The 18,248-nt window shown below is 34.3% G+C and overlaps 2 protein-coding genes across 5 annotated transcripts in view; both read right to left on the bottom strand.

The window, feature by feature from the left end:
- Positions 1-18,194, bottom strand: part of LOC125812623 (acetyl-CoA acetyltransferase, cytosolic 1-like) — a 220,974-nt gene extending 202,780 nt beyond the window's left edge. For 2 of the 4 annotated variants that reach the window (XM_049492110.1, XM_049492109.1), the window contains exons 1-14: positions 18,126-18,194; positions 17,184-17,245; positions 16,098-16,196; positions 15,815-15,988; positions 15,592-15,697; positions 13,810-13,948; positions 13,278-13,355; positions 13,105-13,170; positions 12,630-12,715; positions 12,038-12,137; positions 11,781-11,891; positions 11,660-11,701; positions 11,313-11,399; positions 11,059-11,168 (exon numbers count right to left, since the gene is read on the bottom strand). In XM_049492110.1, the coding sequence (XP_049348067.1) occupies positions 11,079-11,168; positions 11,313-11,399; positions 11,660-11,701; positions 11,781-11,891; positions 12,038-12,137; positions 12,630-12,715; positions 13,105-13,170; positions 13,278-13,355; positions 13,810-13,948; positions 15,592-15,697; positions 15,815-15,988; positions 16,098-16,196; positions 17,184-17,220 (1,215 nt within the window). In that variant the 5' untranslated portion in view covers positions 17,221-17,245; positions 18,126-18,194 and the 3' untranslated portion in view covers positions 11,059-11,078. Of the gene's footprint in view, positions 1-10,461; positions 10,641-11,058; positions 11,169-11,312; positions 11,400-11,659; positions 11,702-11,780; positions 11,892-12,037; positions 12,138-12,629; positions 12,716-13,104; positions 13,171-13,277; positions 13,356-13,809; positions 13,949-15,591; positions 15,698-15,814; positions 15,989-16,097; positions 16,197-17,183; positions 17,246-18,125 lie in introns of those variants that run through there. The other 2 variants (XM_049492111.1, XM_049492108.1) reach the window with 2 other exon arrangements.
- On the bottom strand, positions 3,377-6,992 carry LOC125812640 (protein NOI4). The gene is made up of 3 exons (XM_049492133.1): positions 6,799-6,992; positions 4,873-5,055; positions 3,377-3,617 (listed from the first exon to the last, which is right to left on the bottom strand). The coding sequence occupies exons 1-3, from the start codon at positions 6,802-6,804 to the stop codon at positions 3,573-3,575; spliced, it is 234 nt and encodes a 77-aa protein (XP_049348090.1). The 5' UTR covers positions 6,805-6,992; the 3' UTR covers positions 3,377-3,572.
- Positions 18,195-18,248: the final 54 nt, after the last annotated feature.

Genomic DNA, 18,248 nt, shown 5'->3' with positions numbered 1-18,248 from the left:
TTATTATGTATGAAAATTGTATGTAACAGTTGTCTATTTGTGTCAATTTCTCATTATGTACTGATGAGATATCATGATGCCTTAATTACGAGCCAAAGTTTATGGAGTACTACATTTTATGACATTCTTATTGAGAGTATAACTCACAGGAAAGAAGATCAAGAAAGAGCTCCTACTATATCTGGACCTAGTAAGTTTTCTTGTGTTGAGTCAAATTAAGCCGCAGGCTCCACTCCTAGTGGTGCCCTTCCGTCAGTTCCTTTAAGTTTCAGCCAAGTTCGTGTTAAGATGGGCCCAATATATGTTTTTTTTTATCTTGATTTATATGGCATAGATAAAATCTAAAAAGTCAATTAATTTTTTTATATAATATTTACATATTTTAAGTTGTTAATTATTGAAATTGATACTATTTTTACATTCTCAAATAACATATGTTACTTCCTCTGTTTCAATTTATGTAACACTAATAGAATTTCGATAATCAGCCATAATTTTTAATACGTTTTTATTTTTAAAAAAATTAAGTTGTTAATTATTGTGATTTATTATGTTACTTACATACTTTTCATGTGGTAATGATAGAATTTCGAGAGTTAAATCAATATTTTTATATGCAAAATAAATTATGAAAAATATATTAAATATTTTATAATATTATTTTGGAATCCTCAAGCCACAGAGGGTTGAAGTTTTGAACCAAGACCTCCCCACACACCAGGTGAAGCCTTCACCACCAAGCCGCTAAGTAGCTATCCACATAAGAAGACAAAATTGTGATTTCCAAAATTATTATAATCTTATCATATCAAACTAATTCGGTAGTTTAAAATTCGATTTAATATTAGCAATACAGTAAATCAGTATATTATTATCATATCAAATTAATTTGATATTTTAAAGTCATATATTGTTTTCTTAGTCATAGAGAGTATCATATCACTTTCCGTTATCTCTACAATTATATAACTAAATTATTTGTCATTATCATTTAAGTCTCTTCGTAATCATAACTTTAAAAGAAAGAGGATAAATAACTTTCCTAGCTATAGAGATTAGAGAGTATCATGTCATCTCTCTTTTCTCTGGAATATTTCAACAAGATAGATAGATTACATGTCATTATCATTTAAGTCACCTAAATTATAATTTAAACAAGAAAAAGATAAATGACTTTCCTCGTCATACAAACATCACCTCTTTTCTTTCATAATCACAAGTATCTAAGTCACCTAAATCTTAATTTAAAAAGAAAAAAAAATAATGACTTTCCTAGTCTAATACACATAAAAAATCAAGAAATTCACGTAATTCTTAAAAGTTAACTCGTAAATGCGAAAATATGCCTTAAAAATGATGTGACTATACGTAATATTCCCCCAACTCATTGCAGAGGTCCTCATAAAGTGTTTTTAAAAATAAATAAATTATGAGCGTCTGTGACTACAAATTTAATGGCGTGCGTTAATTCGGAGGGGAAAACGTTCGGTATTTTCAAGTTCAAACGATGCTTGAAACGGGAAATAGCGATTTTTTCATTTTTCTTGTGCTATAGTCCATGGATTTCGGGGAATATGAGCGCCTAGCGATTTTTTGGCCGAAATTTTTTGTGGGCGTCCATGACGACCTATTTAATAGCGTGTGTTAATTAGGAGGGGCAAACGTCGGTATTTTTTCAAGTTTAAACAAGGCTCGAAATGGAAAATAGAAATTTTTCCATTTTTCATGTGCTATAGTCCATGAATTTTGGGTGCATGATATGTGTGTCTGGCGGTTTTATGATCGAAATTTTTTGGGGCAACCTATTTAATGGTGTGTGTTGGTTCGGAGGGGTAAACATCGGTATTTTTCAGTTCAAATGAGGCCCAAAACGGGAAATAGCGATTTTTTTATTTTTCGTGTGTTATAGAACTCCCTATGGAGGGTTCTGTAAAAATTTTGCCAAAAAAAACATCTAGAAGTTATATCATCAAAATATTCATGGACAACACACTAAAAAAACTGAAAGAATCACCTATTTTTTGTAAAATGACTACTAAATACCCAAAATATGTGGGAAAATGGTGAATATATTATATGAAACTCCTTTATAGCAAAGAGGAAAAGGTAGTATGCTTTAATTGGAGTATATTTCAATGCATATTCTCTGTGTAAGGAGACTAAAGGAACAATGTTGCGAAATCTTAGCACCTTCTTTCACACTTCAAATATATGCCTTTTCGACGTTCTAATTATGTGATATACGTCCAATCATTTCTTTTGTAGGTATAGTAGCATAATATCATAAAAAGGGAAAAGAGTGAAGTCTCTAAAATCTTTTGAGCATGATTCCATAGACATTTTTTTAGCATATGCTTTCTTGTTGTCGTAGGATATCCGACTTACGTACCAAAAACTTGAGCTCTTCACATGCTAGAGATTGAATTTACGGTTGTCAAATTTAGTCGATAAAAATACAATTCGTCCAATGTGAGTTGGTTGTGCTAGCATATGTTCATTGAGGCTAGTTTGGGCATAACCCAAATTTATCCATATAAAGTTTAAGCAAATTTGGGTAGCATATTGTAACCCAAATTCACTTATAGACAACTTGTAAAAATTGGTTGAATAACAATAACCTAATAGACATTTATATTTGAGCTAAACATATGTCATCTTGGCCACTCAATTCCATGGGATTCATCCAATACTTGAACCTTAGCCTTTCAATTGGATCGGGTCGGGTCAGTCCATGTATGGCCAGACAAAATTTTGGATCCGAACATCGATTGGGGGTTATGGGGAAGTAGACATAAGTGTCTTACTAACATATACAAATCAGTTCGGGTGTATCTCATGTAAATTGATGTTCAAACGCCTACCAACTTACACATACAAGAAATTTAAAAGTTCAAATCAACCATAACCAACGTCATATTTTATGGTCGGAACCTTAATTATTAGCTGGATCCTATTAAGAGGCCATCTGATACTTGTGATCAGAAGTTATTGAAGAAACAACGAGATCTTTCTTTTATCTCGACTCATAATTCCTTCCTAAAAAGGAAAAAGGAAAATAGTGGTTTTGTTTTTTTCACAAGTCATTATTCTATTTAAGTGTGTTTATATAGTTTCGAACATTCTATGCAACCATTCAAGAAATGTCAATCAAGAAGCAATAGTATACACGGTGAAATCCCATAAGTGGGTTCTGGGGAGGGTAGGATGTACACAGACCATACCTTTACCTCATGGAGGTAAAGAGGTTGTCTCTGGAGGATCCTCGGCTCAAGTATTGTCAATCAAGAACCAACAGTAACAAAATCCATCCCTAACCTTGGCAAGAAAATGGGGAAGATACAAAATAATAGAAACAATGATGTAGTCAAGATAAGAAAAAAAAAATAAACAAATATATATCATAAATATCTTTTGGTGGCAAAAGCCAGCATTTTATGAGTAAATATTCCGAAATACAACAGCAAAATTACTTGTCACATCTTGACTACAGCTCCAGTGTTCTAGTACACTTGTCGCGTCTGGTTCCAAACTAACATCATCTCCCAGTGCAGCATGTCGAAGCTAAGAGAAGTTCATGATTCAGCAGCAGTAGACTGCATACAGCAGAACCATTTTTTCTGAAAGGCAGTGCAACCGAAAAAGTCATAATCTGGAATTTATGTATAAATAAAGACATAATAGTACAGAAAAAGAGACGACGAAACAGCATATTTTCTTTGTTCTTGGGCATCATGTGGGATTCTTTGGGTTCACCCACAAGTACAATGGGAATAGGATCATGTTTACTCACTAACGAGGAATTCCTCAACAAGTCCTCAAGTTATATGTTATTTACTTGTAAAACTGAGCATATGCATTGATCATAGAAAGAGAACTAGAGATGATATATGCATGACATTAGGATTCAGGTTGTACAACGAGACAGAAGATAGTTTACAGTTGGTTAGTAGTAACTTCCAACAAGGATCTGGGCAAGCTTGCCCACACCTCGACTAATTCCGCGGGGTATCTACCACCTCCCACCAACAACGGGTACCAGGTAACTCTGTCCACCAAGGCTAGGACATATGGGAAGAAATCACCTAGTATTTTTTTTGTCTCAGGTTGGGATTTGAACTTGAGACCTTATGGTTCTCAACCTACTTCATTGACCACCAAGCCACACCCATGGATGCAGAAGTACATGAAATATTGTGACAAAATGTTGCTCCCTCCGCCACATAGAAGTGTTTGACAGGGAACAAAATTTAAGAAAGACTGACTTTTGAAACTTGTGGTCTAAACAAGCAATAGATACTTGTGTAGCTAAACCATCTCATTAAGAGAAGGGTTTTAGAGTTGAATAGTTTCTACATATAGAAAGGAGTCATTCCTTTTGGACACAATGGTGGAGCCAGAATTTTCATAAAGGGGGTTAGAAATCTGAAGAAGAAGACACACGAACTAGTAGAAGGGGGTTTGACTTCTACTATACATACATATAAAATTACTTTAACCAGGTGTAAATAGTATAATTTTCTGCTGCATGGGATTCCAAACCCCCTGACCACAAGGTGGCTCCACCCCTATTTGGACACACTAAAAGGAAAGCAGATCATTGTCCCATAAATTACAACAGATGGAGTATCTATTATTGTTTTGGGAAATGATATTTGATGTTTTACTACAGATGTTCTTGGTTTTAGAAGTTACTTATGGGAGAAGAGGTTAGAACACCGGTTCAAATAACATTTTAGACCAATGCAATTAGTACATTTACAAGCTTCATGTACCTTTTTCCTCAAACTATCAAATCCAAGACAGAAATGACAATCTGCATGATACAAGTAAGTAGTAACAGAACTAACAGCCATTATGTGGGCCACGACTTACTGATTGAGGTTTTCCAAGCATTGCTTTATTTTTGTATGCAGAGTCACCCTTTGGTGGTGAGTCTACCTTGCCACCTGTCTTCTTCTCATTTCGAGCTTTATTAAAGATCACTGTGAATCCCTCAGCTGACGATGGGTCATTGACATCCCACTCTCCGAACTTAGGAAGCGGCTGGCCTTTTTCCTGTAGATTAACAATAACTATCACATCATAGCCAAAAAAACTCCCTCTCACAAAAATAAACTCAGTGGACTAAATTCTGATTGTTTAAGATATTCAAATGTAACAGGAGGCAAACTACTTGTGCAGGAAAGATACAAATGCATATCAAACATTGGAAAATGGATAAACACATTAATTTAGGATCACGAAATGGTATTTTACTGTTAAAAAGGGAAAAATTAAGATATGGCTTGTACTAAACAAATGCTTCAGTTTTACAAAGTAAGTCGAGTAGTAAAAGGATGCAAGAACATAAGGCTCAAGTGCACGAAAGACCACTGGAAAGGGGATACAAAAGGGCACATAAAGATCTGTTTAACACAAATCTTCCAATTTTCCCAACCCCTAAAAAAAAGAACTAGGAATCTGAACCAGAACATGAGTTTTGTTACAACTTGGTCTACCATTACAAAAGAATTGGGTATGTTGCATAATTTTCTCATGGTTTTCGTTTGCTATTCAAAATAGACAAATGTATTCAGGTGAGGGGAACTAAGAATGGACCAAAATCAATTTTGACAGCAGATGGCACCTTAGCTTGCTAAAGTAATTACTGCAGGAATAGGCTTATATCAAAACGATATAAATAAATTCATAGAAGCAAACAGGTGAAAGTTACCATTCACATGTGAATAAATGCAAAATGTAGTAGCATATTGTTTTATACTTTAAACAAAAAAAAAAAACTAGAAACTCAATGTAATACCACAAGTGAGGTCTGTGGAGAATAAGATGTACAGAGACCGCACCCTACCTTTGTGGAGTAGAGAGGTTGTTTCCAATAGACCCTAGACTCAAAAGGAATATTATCAAAGAAGAATTGCTAGGAAACTATAACAACCAAATAGGAAGATAACATTAATGCTGAACATGTACACCTCTAATCCCTAAGATCATACCATTTGAGTTTCTAGTCTATTATCAGTTTCAAACATTTAACTTTTAGAAAACCAAATATAAAGGACAAGAGGTTTCAAGACCCCCCAAAACACACACACACACACAAAAAAAACACCTCTAATCCCTAAGATAGTACCATTTGGCTTCCACTCTATTATTAGTTTCAAGAATTAACTTTTAAGAAAACAAAAATTTAATACACACACAATAACAAAAGGGGTTTTCTTTAACTGTCTATATACTAAAATTCTAAAAGACAATCAGCTAGTCTCCTCCTTTAAAAACCCCAAAACAAATAAGTCATAAAAGGTACACCTCTAATCCCTAAAGATAATACCATTTGAATTTCTACTCCATTTTTGGTTCAAAAATTTAACTTCCAGAAAACCAAAAAATTTGATCTTTCAATTATAAAGAACATGGGGTTCCAAGGAATAACAATATCACCCCTCCACCCTCGTCCCCACTCCCCACACACAAAAAAAAATCACCTTGGAAATGGCTACTTTCTTTCCTCAACATGAATAACAGACATAAAATACATAGAAACCTTAAGAAAATTATACCAAAAAAAACATAAATCACCCAAAAATCAAAATAATCAAGAACTACTCTATTTCTTTTTCCTTTTCTGACCCATCCCACCACCCCCACCAAAAAAAAAAAAATCTTTTTGCAGGGCTCAAAGCAGACGAACAAAAAAAAAACAAGCTCAAAATTGAGTCTTCAAAAAGGGTATTTTTCTCTGAAACAAAACAACCAAAGAAGAAGATTTAAAGGAGAGAAACAAAATAAGAATCTTACCGCCATGAATTCTTTTAGACAGAAACAGAGAGAAAAATCTTTCGAAAAACAAAATTGTTTATGACCCTTTTGGGGATTCTTGATTTTTTCTGAATATATATATATATTGTGGTTTTCTTTTTTGGTGTATAAATAAAAAAAGGAAAGAGAAATTCTCTCCTTTTTCTTCTTTCTGTCTCTGCAAATGGAAACGGAAATGATAGAGGGAAGAAGAATATGAAAAGGGAAAGAGACTCAAAAGGTTAATAGATAGAGGTACAGCTGGCTTCACTGTGGGCCCACATTCAGGTTTTGTTTTTCTATTTTATTTTATTTTTTTTCTGTCGTAATCAAATTTAAATCAAAGAATTTGACACAAATGTTTCTCATTCTAACTACTTGTACTTGTGTTTATTCTGTTGTGGATTAAATTTTGTTACTCCCTCCGTTTCACAAAGAGTGATCTCGTTTGACTTGGAACGAAGTTTTAAAAAATAAAAAAGACTTTTAAATCTTATGGTCCTAAATTAAAGTTATGTCAAATGCACTAAATTGTCCTTCAATCTTGTGGTTTTAAACATGCCACGTGGAAAGCTGAAATTTTAAATGTTATCAAAAAAGAAAAGAGATCATTCTTTTTGAAACAGATTAAAAAGAAAAGGAGGTCATTCTTTTTTAAATGGAGGGAGTATATTGTAACGACCATTCATAACAAGATGAATAGTGTTTTTATATATCACACAAAAATAAGAATAAGTTTTGTGTATGTTTATTCTTTCCATATTAGATTACATGATATTTTGTTTGTTTGTTATTGATACCGTTAAATACTCAAATCGACAAGCGTATTGCATTTGATGTATTTATTGGTTTGGTGACTCAAACCTTAATTAATCTATTAGTAGTGGAGGTGCTCCAACAATAAAGCAAACTTCACTTATCTTAAATTGACATAATTCCTAAATAATATATGTTAAGACTATATATATGTGTAATACTTGTTTAAAAAGTACTGTTTTTCAACAATCTCGTACTTATTTAAGTTCTTTCCACTTAATTACATACGTTTCAAAATTAAATTATGAGGTAATGAAGACTAATAATATGAATGGTATTGTGGCAAAAAGTACAGCTAGAGTCTTCTCCAACTAAGTAACAAGTAAGATCTTAGGTAACGAGTTCGAGCCACATAAATTAAAAAAAAAAGAAAAAGAAAAGTTAATAGAAAACACATGTTACTTGTATGCGATAGAATTTGGATTAGTTGACTCAATAAATAGTTTCAAATATCAAATGATTATTAGAAAGAAAAAAAAAGATATTGTGTGATTGCGATCAACTTCCTTGCACATATAAGGTAATTGTTAAATTAGGTTTTAGGCCTAACTCACATCTCAAAAGCTAGCTCAAAGGGAGGAGGATTGTCCAAGCCTTAGAAGGAATCCACCCATCTCATTAACCACTGATGTGGGACTTTTGTCATTTTTTAACACCCACCTCACGCCCAATGCTTAGCATATGGTGCGTGGGCAATTTTGATTTTGGGGGCCCCAACATCGGGTGAGACGGGCCCTACTCTTATACCATATTAAATTAGGTCTTAGGCCTAACTCACACCCCAAAAGCTAGCTCAAGGGGAGGAGGCTTGCCCAAGCCTTATAAGGAATCCACCCATCTCATTAATCACCGATGTGGGACTTTTGTCATTCTTTAACAGTAATTAGAGACATGAGAAGGATATTATATATTAGCATGGTTTAAAAAACGGTAATTCGTCTGATTTATGAACTATTGTATAGAAGCAAATTTACTCTGTGCGCGTCTGAAGATTAGTGACTGTGGATTTCTCTAAAATTTCCAAAAAAAAAAAACTAGATAGTCCAATATACGAAATATATGTGTTTATACAGAGTTCATGAAAGGATTCCACTTCAAAAGAGTATAATATAGGTAGTTACTCTTAACACATAGTACATCACTAGTTAATTTTGTAGTTTGAATTCATCACTCATGAATATACAAAATAATTTTACCGTTACTTTAAAACTCGGTCAATGGTACAAAACTACAAATTTGTGTTGGAAACCCCCAGAAAGATTGCATAGCTGGAAAACAATAGTTGAGGCTAAGCTAGTGATTATAGTGTGGCTCAAAATATATATAGTACAAGTTGATCATAGGCCATAATAGTTTTATGGAATTAATTGATCTCTTTACAACTGGATCCTCTTGTTTTTTGTTACCACTTTCTTGGAGTAATTTAACACTTTGATTTATTACTTCAAAAAACTATGACATAGAAATTTGTTATTTAAATCTGTAATTCTGTGTCATACACTATATATATGATGATGCTTGTGTTTTTCTATGGACATCTCATACTTAGCTGGCTAAAATTATGGTTTTTATTCCTATGCTTCTATACACTAGCCGCTATTTTCATTGATAATTCCAAAATAGTGTACAAAGGGTCGTTACAATATTGTTTATTTGAACATTGAAATAAGTTCTTTTAAGGCCTTGTTGGAGGGCCGGAGCTAGGTAGATTTGAGTGGGTTCATTCGAAATTTTCTTTAATTGATGAAAAATTATATTATTTGTATATGGTTAAAATTATCTTTTATGTATATATAGTAGTTAGTAGATGTTTGTTCATATTTGAGTCCCTTTAATGAAATCTGACTCCTCGTAAGTCGTTAACAAATGTCTTGAAAAAAGCAAATATATTTGTTGCTCCGTCCACTTTTACTTGTTCACTATACTAGAAATACATGCCAATGTTTTACTTGTTTAGTTTGAAGAATTAAGAGATAATTTATCACTTAGTTTCTAATTTACACTTATTATCAACTATAGTCATTTTTCAAAACATTAAATTGTATTCAAAGATTGATATAGTAATAAAATTGTCATTTTATTTATTATTTCTTAAAATAATGTGTCAAGTCAATATTAATAAAATTGTCATTTTATTTATTATTTCTTAAAATAATGTGTCAAGTCAATATTGAACAAGTAAAAAATACTCAATTTGCAAGATGTTAGATTCAACTTTCTGACCACACAGTGGTTAATTATGAACACGTATGTATTAGTACGTCCCAAAGTTAACAAGTAAATAATGGCCCTTACATTGGTTTGATAATTGATAAGCTTTGTTCAATTATATGAATAGAAGTGCACAACATATTCAAATTCAAAATCTTAGCTAACTTTTATCTTACTTTTCTTTTTAGCCTGTTTCAAGAAAAGAAAAAATATCTTTTGTGTTTTTACGAACTTTTAAATTCTAACATTCCACGTGACATATTTCCTAAAATCCTTTTCATTTTCTAGGAGTCTATGACCAAGGAGAAGTCTAGAATGGTTTAGGAAACAATTGGGGACTAGATTGGGTTTGTCCATTTGAAGTGGATTTAGTACACAAGGCTATATTAGCTTAACCAATGTTTGCAGCGATATAGTGGTTGACAGAACAAGTGATCTCCGAAGCGTTTTTTTTTATTTATTCGGAACATCCAGGAAAACTTGCAACCGCTACCTTTCTAATGTGCACTAGGAAGTATCTCGAAGTTACTAACTCAATCTCCTATGCCCTCTGGACACATGAAAATAGTGAAGTGCTCGAAGAAATTCCAACGAAAAATGTTGAAATCAGGGAGGGGAGGGAGATCTGTCATTTACTTCGTGAAGAACCTGACCAGCTTTCATTTATTTTTGAAGAATACAACTTCTTAATTTAACATTACAAAGGAAAGAAGACAAAGAAAACGAAGTTGCAGAGTCATCTCTGGTTGAAAGACGCCCTGCCAGATCTAATCTGTTGCAAGCACCGTCTATCATAAATAGTCTGAAACACTAACCTGCAAAACAAAAGCAAATATATACACTAAGGTAACCAGAAATTATCTCAATGCAGCTGAAAGAACTTCAACTTTAGTCCATCTAATACGTCAAGTAAAGAAATGTACACTGTTATGTTAACACATGAACAGGTCCTCTACTGGTGGGGAAATACCAGTTGATGAATCATATGAGCTTATACAACACTAGGATGAGGGATACAGTCCGAAACGAGATTTTAATGGAATTATCATCTTTTGTGGTCATCTCATTGAACAACCCTCACATACTATTTCCAATTGTGATTTACCTTTGTTGTCCAGTGAAATGATCTATTAAGAGCACCTCTGAATTCCATACAAGTAAATTGCAAGGACTGCATACATGCAATATCACATTGGTAGAGTAAATTCTCAAATGAGTTCCCAATCTTCAGACTTACCAAAAACAAAAGAGGATTACACAAGCTCTAGGACAAGGGCTGAGGCACCTCCTCCTCCATTGCAAACACCAGCAGCTCCATATTTGCCATTTTTCTGTCTCAACACCTGCAAACATTGCATTGGGAAAATAGATATGAAACAAACATCAAAGGACAATAGATTCTCAATATTCATGAACACAAGACAAGATCATATTAGGACATTAGAAGTTACAATCGTTGAATTTAAAACCCCAAATGTTGCACGTACCCCGAGAAGTGTAACCAATATACGAGCTCCACTGCATCCAAGAGGATGCCCCAAAGATACAGCCCCACCGTGTACATTAACTTTTTCCTGAGTGAACAAGCAAAAGGTTACTTCATCAGTTCATTGTCAGGATCATTCTGTGCTTGTTCCAAACTATAAAAGTACCGCAGACCAAGTAAGTTACGACTTAATGTGATCTTGTCCTTGTTCCATTTTCATATAAAAGCAGATAATCCAAAATAGTTTTCTTTAGTTAATATATCCCAACTGAGAGTGTCAAAGTTAAAGAGATAAACAAATTTTGTATCTCAAGATTAATAAGCATATAGGATAGATAGAGCACTCACTGGATTAAGACCAAGCAGCTTTTGATTTGCAAGAGATACCACCTGCAAGCAAGGTTTGTTAAGGAGGGTGCTCACACAAATGAAACAGGCTAGTTCAAAAGAAGTAGGTAAGAGTGCATACAGCAAAGGCTTCATTTATTTCATAGTAATCAATTTGAGAAGCCTCTAAGCTAGCACTTTTGATAGCTTTGGGAATTGCTAGAGCAGGTGCAGTTGTGAATAATTCAGGTTCCTGCAAGATTAAATTTAGATGAGAACATCAAGAGCGTAAGTTTAACCACCAGATAAGGGAAGTAAAAAGGTAATAACCATTAGTACTCCAAAATCTTACATAAGGAGTGCCTAAACTCTATTCTCAAATTCATAGATATAAAGTACCTGAGCAGCATCCGCGTAGCCTGAGATCTTTCCAATAACATTCAATCCTAGTTTTATAGCCTTCTCTCCACTTACTAAGACCAATGCAGCAGCACCATCACTGAAAATGAAAGATTTATCTTGTCAATAAATTTTATTGGAAAAGAAAAACGAAGAATCTCTTGAAGTTATCATATTCTGATTTCCTGTTTCAAATTTTCAATAGGGAACAATAAGCAGCAACTTCAACAGCCAGTTCTTATCATGTTTCACTGAACTATTCACATTTCAGGTGAAAGATGTTCTTAAACAGCTTAGTCGATGACCTAACTAACTTAGATCCCACTATAGACGCAAAGTGTAAAAAATTACTTTTTACAAATGAACCAGAAACGTAAAGATATAATTGTAACTGTATTCAACAAATCTTTTTCAGCTATTGTTTGGGATGCAGTACTTCCAAAGAGAGAAAGTTAGTGCAAGTAAATTTCAGAGTAGTTGACCAAGATTGTAGAAGTAGGAAATGCATTTATTGGTTAGGTTAACAAAAAGTTCTTGTTAAACATAAGAGAACAAGAAATACAGAACATGGTAGAAAATTAAGTCCACGAACCTTATGCTAGAAGCGTTACCAGCAGTAACAGTACCATCTTTATCCTTAAAACTTGGTCGGAGTTTTCTCAATTTTGCACCATCAAACTGGTAAGAAGAACACAGAAATTATGAGTGATGAAGGCAGGAGACAGTAGGCAATATAAATGCACGTGCCTATATCATAACATCTTTTAAGTATCAAAGAAGTAAATTCATACATCTAATCCTTTTAGTACTTGGAAGGCACAAATATGAAGGTCAAAATAACTAGTCAGAATATTCTCTTCATCCCCTTCAATAAGAAACTACAGTGATTAGAAGCTGCATTTAGCTTCATTTTCTAGCTATTCTACTTTACTTCCCATATGGGAAGTAGGTCTGAGAGTGGCAAAATTAAGTCTCCAAGAGCGCTTCAAGAGAAGAAGTAGAGGAGCCCATACATGTATGGTATTAGTTTTGCTTTGACTAATAAAATGTCATATTAATGTACTCACCTTTCCTAGACCGTCATCCTTATCAACAATAATGGATGGCTTTCCTCTTCCTCCAGGCACCTCAACCTGAACATTGTCAGAATTCATTAGAACCGTAAAATAAACGAACTGCAAAGAACTTGCTTTATTTGAGTATAAAAAATATCTAGAGACCAAGTGCTAATAAATTTTACCGGTACAATCTCCCATGCGAAAGCACCAGCTTCCTGAGCAGCAATTCCACGTTCAAAGCTTTGAACTGCATAATCATCCTGCATATATAAGAGAGACATAAGTGGTTGACTCCTTCAGGCTTCAGAAAATAGAAGACTTCAGCAAATCTACATAGCGGATAGCTGAAAACTAAGAGAAAACAGAATGATGATTCACTTTGGTTTCCAGATGTGTGTGTGGCAAACAAGTGGAACAGGGAATAGAAAATCAAAATGGTTCAACTTTGCATAGAAATAATGACACATCCTTAGGAAAGAGTGGACCACATGTATCCCAATCGTTATTGTTTTTCTCATAGAAGCTTCAACAAATGGTGGTATCAATTACTAAACATCAAAAGAACCAAAAACAAAGATAAGGAGGAATTGGTATGTAAGAATAAATTAGATAAACCAAGAGTAGAAAAAGCTTTGGTAAGTGGAATTAAAGTCAGAGCCAAACTTGCAGCACGATGCTAATTAAAGAAAAACAAATATGTTTATAAAGAAAAACCTGCTCCTCTCTTGTAATTTTATGATTTGCAGCACATGTTTCTGCACAAACTCCCATACCACAATCCTTATAAACATCAGTCAAACCATCTTTAAGCATTCCATCAACAAGACTATCATGTCCAAGACGAGATCCCTTCCTGTGATTATGGCATTGATCAATGAAGGGTAGTGATAAAACAGAATTGAAGAACAATATTAACAAATCAGAAATTTTGTAGTGGAAAAAAAAATAGAAGTGACCAGGGCAACAAGTCTACCGTATTCCGAACAATACATTAACCATATAAAACTCAGTGGGGAGAGATCTAATCATTTATGTCTGACAGGGAACAGATCATGAAACTCAATGGGGTGAGATCTAAAAATGTATGGCTGATGAGGAACAGATCATAAAAGGGTTTAGGTGGAAGCGTGAATAATAAGAAGTGATGAAAGCTGCAGGAATATGAGCTGGCTTTGTAATTGTTGATTAAGCATGTTTGAACTTAAGCAGTGTTGTAAAAAGCGCAAAAAAGCGCGCTTAAAGCGAGAAGCGAGGCGAGGCGAGGCCCTTGCGCTTTTATTTCGTGAAGCGAGGCGACATTGAAAAGGCGCTCGCTTCTACTGTAGAAGCGAGAAGCGCAGAAAAGCAAAAGCGTAAAAAAAGCGCGCTTAATTTGAAAAAGCGCAAATTAGGGTTTTTTTTTTTTTTTTTTTTGACAAGGTAACAGTTTAGGGTTTCTTTTTTTAAAATTGTAAGTTTTTTTTTTTTTTTAATTGCTGAAATCCTTATGCGACTTAATATACTCTTTGCGACTTCAAATTCTTTTTTGGACTGCTCTTTTCCTTCTTCTTCTCTGCTGCATGAGTTCTCCTTCTTCTTCTCTGCTGCATGAGTTCTCCTTCTTCTTCTCTGCTGCGACTGCTCTTCTCCTTCTTCTTCTCTGCTGCGTAAGTTTTCTTCTTCTCTTCTTCTTTGCAACTGATCTGCGATTTTTTTTCTATTTTTGGTTGCTGCCAGGTTGCCACTGCTGTAAGTTCTCTTCTTCTTCTTCTTCTTCTCCTCCTTCTCTTCTTCTCTTTGAGGCTGCTGCTACTGCTTTTTTTTTTTTGGTTGCTGCTGGGTGTTATCTATATTTTTATTGCTGCATTTTTTTTTTCCAATTTCTGTTTGCTGCTCTGTTTTTCAATCTCTATTACTGACCTGCTTTTTTTTTCAATTAATATTACTGCTCTGTTTTTTCCAATTCTTTTGCTGCTCTGTTTTCTTTCCACTTGAAGAGTTTGAGGATCTTGTTGAAGAATAGGAGTTTGATTCTTTTGTGATTTAATTATGTTTTTGATTTTTTGCTTTATATGTTATGACTTATGAGTATTATTGACTATCTATTTACTTTTAATCTAAGAATATATTACCTCTATTCAGTTATTTAATATTTTTTTATTTTTATACTAAATATCGCTTTACTTAAAAAAAGCGCGCGCTTCGCTTCTCGCTTCTCGCTTCTGTGAAGCGAGCCCTCGTCGCTTTTTTCCGCTTCTCGCTTCCCAAAACACTGAACTTAAGATTTTGGAACAGCACATGTACACTGTTGAAGCACAAAAAGATAGGTTCGAAGTTGTAGACATATTATAAAATGTGCCTTGGGAAAGTCACAAGAAAACAGCACCACTCTTCCTAAAGTGTGTGACTCGAAAACATATCATTTTGTATCACTATCCTTCTTTGCTAAGGGAGACTGAGGGGCTTCTTAAAAGAAATTGTATTATCACAGTGGTTCAACTTTTGAAGAACGCAAACCTTGCTTCTGCAATGTATTTGGGAACATTGGACATGCTTTCCATTCCACCAGCCACAACCACCTCATTGATGCCCAACTGGATACTTTGAGCTGCAAGCATAGTTGCTGCAAAGCCATATAAAATTATATATTGTCAAAAAACAAATACCTCTTTCACTCTCATAACAGTTATTAAAGGGGACATAGGTCTCCAGGAAATAAATACAACAGGAAGGTGCATACCTTTCAATCCAGATGCACAAACTTTGTTCACAGTCGTGCAAACCACCGTATTGGGTAGTCCTGCACCCAATGCGGCTTGCCTAGCAGGAGCCTGTCCCAGGTTTGCACTGAGGACATTTCCAAAGAAGACTTCTTCTACTAGTGATGGATCAACATTTGCTTTCTTAAGAGCACCTAAAGTTCAACCAACAGAGAGATTAATTGAAACTCAATGAAATTATTAATGCCAGTCAATTGGGTTTTCTATGATGAAATAACTATGCGGCAATAGCTAGAGTCCTACCCTCAATGGCTATTGATCCAAGTTTTGTAGCTGGCAACGAGGAAAGAGAACCAAGGAAGCTCCCCATTGGAGTACGGGCAACACCAACAATGCAAACATCTGTTCACATTAAAGCACAAATAATGAGCAATTATCAGAAAGCACAGTTTGGAAAACCTTTTTCATGACATAGCAAACAAAATCTAGAAAAAACAGCATACAACTATACTGCACCAATTTATCTGATAAAAGAACATCAAAAGAAAGGATAAGAGACGCTGAACTCAATGAAATACTGTTTTTGACAATGTAGACAATATCAATCAATCGTCTGAGCCTCAGTAGGCTGTCTGAGTCTTTTGTAGCGGGAATAACAGCAGAAAATTTATGGTTTTGAAAAGTAGAAAAATGTGCTACCAGTTTGGACTCTCATAAAATAACAGTAAGAAGAGCATTCCACTCTAAAGGTTTCAACTAGAGATTATTAAAAAAAGAAAAAAGCTATGTTTTAAGTAACTGAAACTACAAGTTAACCTTGCAATGTGCATTAGAAGCTTTTGCATTTCGTGAACAAATATCCAACTGACCATACAAAATCAAGACTTCCCAAATGAAATCCACATATATGAGCAAAAACCAAAGTCAGATTCAACAGTGTCTCATGGTAAGACTGACTTATAGAAATGCTCACACTTTCAGTTTGTTAGGAATGTTGAAAATGCTAGACAGATAAAAGAGATTATTTTTCCTCTTTATCTAAAAAAGACAATATCCTCCAAATAGAAAGCAACTGCTTATTTCCTAATGTCTATCTACAGAAAACTACTTTTTAATGATTCTTTTTTATAATTGGAAATTTAATGAAAAAATCAAACACAAAAATGGACAAAACACTAAGTTCTTGCTTAAGCATAAAAGGTTGTTTTTTTCCATGCGAATTGCCATGGGACCAAAGAACACCCCTGCTACTAATAAATGGTCACCATGAAAATCAAATTTGCATAGATCATAGTGCTGGCTCATACAGGAAGCATCAACAAATCAACTGGCTATCTTTACATCAAATAAAGATTCTAGGCTAGGTGCTAAGAGAGCATAAGTTGTTACCTCTAGGCTTGATGGTATCTGCTGCTGCTGGAGCCATTGTGACTATGTATGAAAATGGATGTCTGTTTCATTCAAAACTAATCAGGGGTCTCTTTCTATCAACAAAAGCAATCACAATACCACCAATAGAAAAAAATTGTATGACCCAAATATCACCTAAATTTCATAGTATATATCAAATCATAGCAAAGCAAAAAGCATGAGCAATGAAAAACTTAGCCTCAAGCCCCTCAACTACAACACATCTACTATACTATCTTTCCCAAAGATATTTTCATAGATTAATCAGCACCATCAAGTCATTTCAATGAGAAAGAAAACTAGATAAACACTATAAGCCAAAAAATGTGAAATTTGTCTTAAAATAATATATTTTTTCTAATTCCTTGATGCAAGTTCCACGAGTAATATTCCACCTAGATTGGGTCCTCCCCTCCCTCAACACAACTCATCTTCATCCCCACCACCCCACACCTCTACCCCTAACCCACCTCACAGAGTGTTTGTCTAAGTTAGACGCAAATAATTTTTAAGAAAAATATTTTTTTACACAAAAAACTACTAAGAAACCCAGCTATTTTCCTGAAAAACATTTTTCGTGGAAAATATTTTTCATGTAAAACAATTTCCTTCGCACCGAACAGGCGTAAATGAAACTTGAGAAATAGCGCTCATCAAACAAATGACTATTGGAAATGAATATTGAAACAGAAACAGTGACAATATGCGATCTAGAAAATGCTCAAATGATTCACTAAATACTGTAAATCCATAAACCAATATACGCCTCACCTGATTCGCTCGCAGATCTAAACTAGAAAAAAAATCAAATTTCTAGCATGAACTTGCATGGAATTTAGAAAGTAAAATCCAACACACAAAAAAAATGAGATGGAAACAGAGAAATGCTGTTTGGTAGAGTCTGATTATCAATTGAAATACCTCAGAAGTTGAAGGAGATTTCGATGGAGCAGAGCACAAAGAAACTGAGTGAAAGCTGAATGTGCATTTTACAGGGAAGAAGAGGACTATTTATAGATAACCCGGTGACCGGCCGGTCTATTC

Source organism: Solanum verrucosum, unplaced genomic scaffold, assembly GCF_900185275.1.
Source record: "Solanum verrucosum unplaced genomic scaffold, falcon-dt-bn FXZP01000275.1, whole genome shotgun sequence".
Taxonomy (NCBI): Eukaryota; Viridiplantae; Streptophyta; class Magnoliopsida; order Solanales; family Solanaceae; genus Solanum; species Solanum verrucosum.
This window is presented reverse-complemented; position numbering and strand designations above follow the sequence as displayed.